Source organism: Telopea speciosissima, chromosome 5 (assembly GCF_018873765.1).
Source record: "Telopea speciosissima isolate NSW1024214 ecotype Mountain lineage chromosome 5, Tspe_v1, whole genome shotgun sequence".
In the NCBI taxonomy this organism is placed as follows: domain Eukaryota; kingdom Viridiplantae; phylum Streptophyta; class Magnoliopsida; order Proteales; family Proteaceae; genus Telopea; species Telopea speciosissima.
This window is the reverse complement of record NC_057920.1, coordinates 67,280,248-67,286,686: the sequence shown is the minus strand read 5'-3', so window position 1 is coordinate 67,286,686 and position 6,439 is coordinate 67,280,248. Positions and strand designations below refer to the sequence as shown.

The 6,439-nt window shown below is 39.3% G+C and overlaps 1 protein-coding gene across 1 annotated transcript; it reads left to right on the top strand.

The window, feature by feature from the left end:
- Positions 1-3,505: 3,505 nt before the first annotated feature.
- Positions 3,506-4,990, top strand: LOC122663348 (LRR receptor-like serine/threonine-protein kinase GSO1). Its single transcript, XM_043859027.1, has one exon. The coding sequence runs from the start codon at positions 3,506-3,508 to the stop codon at positions 4,988-4,990; it is 1,485 nt and encodes a 494-aa protein (XP_043714962.1).
- Positions 4,991-6,439: the final 1,449 nt, after the last annotated feature.

Genomic DNA, 6,439 nt, shown 5'->3' with positions numbered 1-6,439 from the left:
AGGAAAGAAAAGAAAAAGAAAGACTAAGGAATAGTCTTACCCCTCTCTCTCATATAGAAAATCACTTTTAATGGCTGTTTGGATAAGGCCTCATAAGTGTAACCTAGGGTCTATTTGGGTAGGGTCAAACATGGCGGGGCACCAATAGCACCTTAGCCACGAGGTCTCACCCACAAGGGTCCTTGTTAGCGGCATTGGATGCGGGGTCGGAGCGCACCAGTAACCTTGCCTCCGATGCGAGTAGGAAGGTGGTTCCCACCATAAGAGGTCGGGGCCTTTGGACCACACTTCGAGGGCTTTGAGAGGGCGTAAGCACACAACAAATTTGGTCAACTACTTACCCCGACACGTCAAGGTGCAACCTCCGTGGTCCCGACTAGTTTCCACAGCAACCTCGTACTATGGTCAATATAGCTTGGTTTGACCACCGTGAGAACAACTCACCGCATACGTGGCGTGATAACTACACGTCACGGGGAAGAATTAATAATTAATTATACTCCCGGGGTGCGGGTATAACACTGACTCAGGGCCTGGAAAATCCAACCCTAACCTACCCTCAAGGTCGGACCGGGCTGACCTTAATTGGCCTTGATCATGGAGTGGAATAAGGGAGAGATGCATGGATTGAACTGAGTTGGGCTGAGTTAGGGAGAAAATTATCAATTTTATATAAAATAACATTATAATAAAATATATTATCACTTATTGTTTTCATATATAATATATTACATAACAAAATATGTGTGACATTTAAAGTTTATAATAGATATAGTATATCAATTTATATTTTATAGTATAACTTAAAACAAAGTCAAGCTGGTTAACCTTTTGGGATTGGTGTGTGGTTTGTGTGATTACACTTTCATAAACAAAAAAAACGTCAGGCTAGACCGGATCGGGCTTAGCCAGAGGCCTCAACCCTAGCATGACCCAACCTTGACTTAGGGTTAGAAATTTCCATCCTTGAACCCGCCCTCAAGGCCAAGTATCTCAGCCCAAGCCCTGTTTGGGTTCAGGGCAGGCCAAAGCTGGTTCGGGCTGACAGGGCCAAACTTGCACCCCTAATCCCAAACAATAGAGTGTGGGAGTTGATGATGGAACAAGAGTTCCATCACATTATCACATTACGGATGGTACTGGTAAAGGAAAACTTTTGTCAAATACAAATATTTTTAAAATCCTAGAATAGGCGAAATCGGGATTTGGATCGGTCCAAATCAACCTCGGAATCAACATATTTCAGGTATCCAGATTTTTACGAATAGGTTCAACCCGAACCGGACTGGAGAGAGTCGGTATAGGCCTCAGCCAATCTGATTCTTAAAACCCAGTCTATGGAAAATATTTAATAAAAGGAAATTCATTTTTATTATCAGATGAAAGATTGTTATGTTTCACCTTAAAACTTTTCCAAAGTTATTGTAGTGCTTAGTGATGCAGCTTTACTTGGATCCAAACCAGTTGATTTTTTTCATCGAACAAAATTTGAAATTGAATGGTGAAGATGTTGAACTTATTTCTAATCCAACAAAATATAGAAGACTTATTGTAATATTGACGATCTCACAGTAACAAGGTCTAACACAGGTACTAGTGCTTAGTGATGCCTATTGGACTAGTTGTGTCACCTCTCGTCGCTCAATTACAGGTACTATGTGCCTTTATTGGATCAAGTCTCACCTCTTGGATAGCAAAAAGTAAGTAACTATTTCACAATCTTCTGTTGAAGCTGAATACTGAGCTATGAGGCTATGACTAATACATCTTGTGAATTTACTTGGTTACTTTACCTGCTTAAGGACTTAGGGTATCACATTAAGAGCCTATAGATTTATATAATAATGAGGTAGCTATACACATTGCAACAAGTCTGATCTTTCACAAACAAACAAATGTATTGAAATTAACTGTCATATTGTTTGTGAAAAACTTGAAACTTGACAAATGCAGACTATTTTTTTTTTTTCAACAAAATAGTAAGTGACAAATATTTTTACCATAATCTTACCTAGGAAGAGAAGAAAGATTAGTGAGGTATTCTTTATAAGATATTCAAAGACATGGAAAACCTTGTTTGCTTTTCTTTTTCTTATTCTTTGATCCCCATATTTAACAGCTTTTGTTATATTTGAAATACACTCTTCATGGTTTTAGTGAACGGTATTGAAACGGTTATCGGTAACATGGAAAATCGATATGATACCGATACGGTATCGACCTGGATTGGTTGTATTGGACAAAATTACCCCTTGATTTTCTTAAAAAATGAATTTTCGGATCATTTTACCCCTTGTCTGTACCGTGCTACTGATATGGTATCAGCACGGTATCAATATCGCTGACTAGCAAAACCGATAGGTATCGCCCGATACGATACTAATACTTAGAACCATGACACAGTTGGACTGATTAATAAGAGGGAGTGTGCTAGACTGTTCTATGATGCTATGATATCCAATTCCATATCTTTCATTTCACATGTCAATTCAGTGGAGCCTTACCCCCAACTCAAGCACAGGTAGTATAGGCTGCAATCTTTAATATTTAATAACCCTTTTTTCAAATATAAGCTGAAATCATTAATAATCACCTTCTATCACAACCAAAAAAGAAAAGTAAAAAAGGAGAAGGAGGGAGAAATGAGAAGGAGAAGAAATTACTTTATAAAAGAGATTGTTTTTACTAACATCTTTAAGGTATCAACTAATTTGGAAATTTACTTAAACAGTTTTTCTTTTAAAAGAAACTCTGTACTGCTGGACTGCTCTGTTTTCTTCCTAGTCAAAAAACACAACCATTACCCATTTTCCCACAACTTTAACACACCTGGTGTCCAACAACAAACACCATAAAATCCCATCTTCCCCTTCCCTCTCTGTTCTCTGCTTCACACTCTTAGCCTTTCCTGCCTGCACTTCTGCTACTCCCATAAAAAACATGGAGTATGATAAGCTCTTCCACGCTAAAATGGGCAGGTATGCGCATATCTCACCCCTCCTCTGCTGCTGCTTCTCCTTTTCTTTCATTCTTTTGTTCTTCATTCCTGTGGCACAGTCTCAACTCCCTGGAAACCAGAAGAATGCCGTGAAAAAACTCTCCACTTATCTCGGCACGGACCCAAATAATCCATGTTATTGGAAAGGAGTTACCTGCAGCAACAACAATCAATCCATCACCCATCTCTCTTTTCCCACTTCGATGCTCTCTAAATCTGATTTTCTACCTGATTTGTGCCAAATTGATTCTTTAGAGTCCCTTGATGTCTCCAAAAATTCTTTGTCAATCATCCCTGATCAGTTCATTAGAGACTGTGGAGGGATTAATGGGCTTAAGAAGTTGAATTTCAGTATGAACAGGTTGTCTGGTATTTTACCTACTTTTGAGGGTTTTGGTGGGTTACAGTACTTGGACTTGTCTTATAATTCATTTATTGGAAGTATTGACTCTCAATTGAATGGATTGAACGGAATCAGAGGCTTGAATCTGAGCATCAACCAGTTCAATGGCTCTGTCCCTTACAAACTTGGTAAAGGCATGGCTTTGGAAGGGACTGGAGCTCGCGTACAACCAGTTTGTAGGTCAAATCCCTGGAGGGCTCATGAATTACACTTCTCTAGTTCTGCTTGAACTCAGTAATAATCAGTTTTCTGGGTCTGTTTCTGATAGTATAGGACAGCTCTCCAAGTTGGAGACTCTCCTTCTGTCCTCCAATCATCTTAATGGAGGAATTCCTAAGAGTCTTTCAAGGATTGAAACACTCTCTCGGTTTGCTTCTAATCAGAATCTCTTTTCTGGCAATATTCCTTCTGGGATTTCAAAATATCTGAGGAATTTGGACCTTAGTTACAACAACTTAACTGGTTCAATCCCATCAGACTTTCTGTCACCACCAAATTTGCAGCATGTTGATCTGACTTATAATTCATTGGAAGGGCCTATTCCGTCGAACATTTCACAGAGTTTGATTCGGTTAAGACTTGGGAGCAATTTTCTTGAAGGTACCATCCCTTCTCTAACTGATGGAAAGCTGTCACAATTGACTTATCTCGAGCTCGATAACAATAGATTAACTGGGTCAGTTCCACAACAACTGGGAACCTTTCAACGTTTAGCTCTGTTGAATCTTGCTCAGAATGAGCTCTCTGGTCCATTGCCGAAAGAGTTGGGAAATCTTCATCAACTTCAGGTCATGAAACTCCAATCCAACAGGCTCACTGGAGAAATTCCTCAACAATATTCACAACTATGGAAGTTGTCCATACTGAATATCAGTAGGAATTCATTGAACAGTTCGATCCCATCTGCAATTTCCAGGTTAGGGAATCTCACAATACTGGACTTACGGGACAATAGAATTGATGGTTCAATACCCGATTCAATTGGGAACTTGAACTCACTGATGGAACTCCAGCTGGGAAACAACAAATTGAGTGGGAAGATTCCTTTTATGCCTGGTAAGTTGCAGATTGCTCTCAACCTCAGCAGGAACCTCTTCGATGGGCCTATCCCAGACACTCTAAAAGGCTTGACTGCTTTAGAGGTTTTGGATCTCTCACACAACAAATTGACAGGTAAAATCCCATACTTTCTAGCCGGTCTCCAAAGCCTTACACTACTGTTACTTTCCAACAATCTGCTATGGGGTACTCCTCCAAACTTCCCCCAGCCAGGGATTGTCGTTGATACCAATGGAACTAAGGTCTTGAACAGTATAACAACCATCTCTGGCTCTGACCAAACCCCTACTTCGCCTAAGAAGATCAGTGAGAGTGCATTAGTGTTCTACATATCTTTTGCACTTTCATTTTCTTTAAGAATTTGGGCTGTCATTGCTCCTCTTCTCTTCAATCGTAACTGGCGAAGAAGATACTACCGATTTTTGAACATATATTTCCATATCTGTTTAGCAAAGCTATTTGAAATTCAGATTCGTATGATGATTACTGTAAGAACTAAATTCTGCTTGAGAAGGCAAAACTTTAGTTAGAGGTTTACCTTTTGTTTTTTGTAAATGTTTATCTATTATTATTCTTACCTCTTACTTTAATATTTTTCATATATACAAATTGCTTTAATTTTTCTTTCTCATTCTATCAATTTTAAACTCTTTTCCATTAAAGTTCTTCTTGTGTTCTAAAATAATAATATAATCCTACGCATTTGGATTAGTTTCTTTATCTTCATTTCGTTCATAATACGAAAACCCTAGCCCACTCGTCACTACAGTCAAATGCTAAAGTGGTGACTGACTTACAAAGAAAACCCTAGCTAATCTTTACTCACTATTCATTACACCCGGGTCATAGTGCAACACATTGCGTCCAAGAGACACCTAATAACAGAAGGTCAAAAATATACTGTGATGTTTGTTATTGTCTTCTCGCTTTCTCTCACCATATATATGGGCACCATATGGATGATACTATTTCCACAACCATTGGTGTGGCATACAGATTCCCCCTACATTAGCATCATATAAACTCTCTCTCTTATTTTTAATTGGGATTTTTTTTCTCTTAAGGGGTTGTTTAGAACTGTAGAAGAGGTAAGATAAGGGACTAGAGTAGGAGAGATTTGAAACAAATTATAGAGTTACCTCTATCCAAATCGTAAATGTCTATTGGGAGAGGGTTCCCTACACTGCCCGAGTGAAGTTTCAGGCAAATGAGGGAACCTCTTTGGAATTTTATTTTTTTGATAAACACCTCTTTGGAATATGACACTAGGGGGAAGAGCAAATATGTGATATCATCCCCTGTTTTTTTTTGGTAATACATATCACCCGGCCCTAGGGGTGTCAACGGGCCGGTTCGGACTTTTTGGTTTCGGTGTGACTTTTATAGAAACCAAAACCAAACCATTAAGAAATATTCGGTTTCGGTGCGGTTTCGGTTTTGTGTCGGTTTCGGTTTATGATAACGGGTTGATATCGGTTTGGATTCGATTTGGTACCGATTTTATATAACTAGTAAGGTCCGATTAGTGCTAATTTTTCTTCTCTTTCTCTTTTAAGTACATAAAATATTTCAAATACAATGCATCTTTGTATCCTATGTCTTATGGCCTATGGATACAATTGGTTGGGTAATCACTAACAAAGGATATGAGATAAAGTGAGAAACTATCACAACACATTTAGGGGGCAATGGGGCATTAGGCATTTAGTGATTTACTCATTTATCGGGTTAGGTCGGTTCGGTTTGGGTTCGGGCCTAACGGTTCGGGCTATCGGTGCACCGTCGGGCTAGCCCAAACCAAACCAAACCATTAAGAGTTTGGTCCGGTGTGGTCCGGGCTCGTTCGGGCCGGTTTCACCAGTTCGGGTTGGGTATTGACACCCCTACCCGGCCCCCTCACATGAACAATATAATATATGAGGGGATGTGCAATTTCATTTTTGAGCTAGGGTTGTGCACAACTTTTTCCCATAACTTTT

Coding starts and splice junctions, on each gene's coding strand:
- LOC122663348 (XM_043859027.1), top strand. CDS start 3,506: ATGGCTCTGTCCCTTACAAACTTGGTAAAGGCATGGCTTTGGAAGGGA.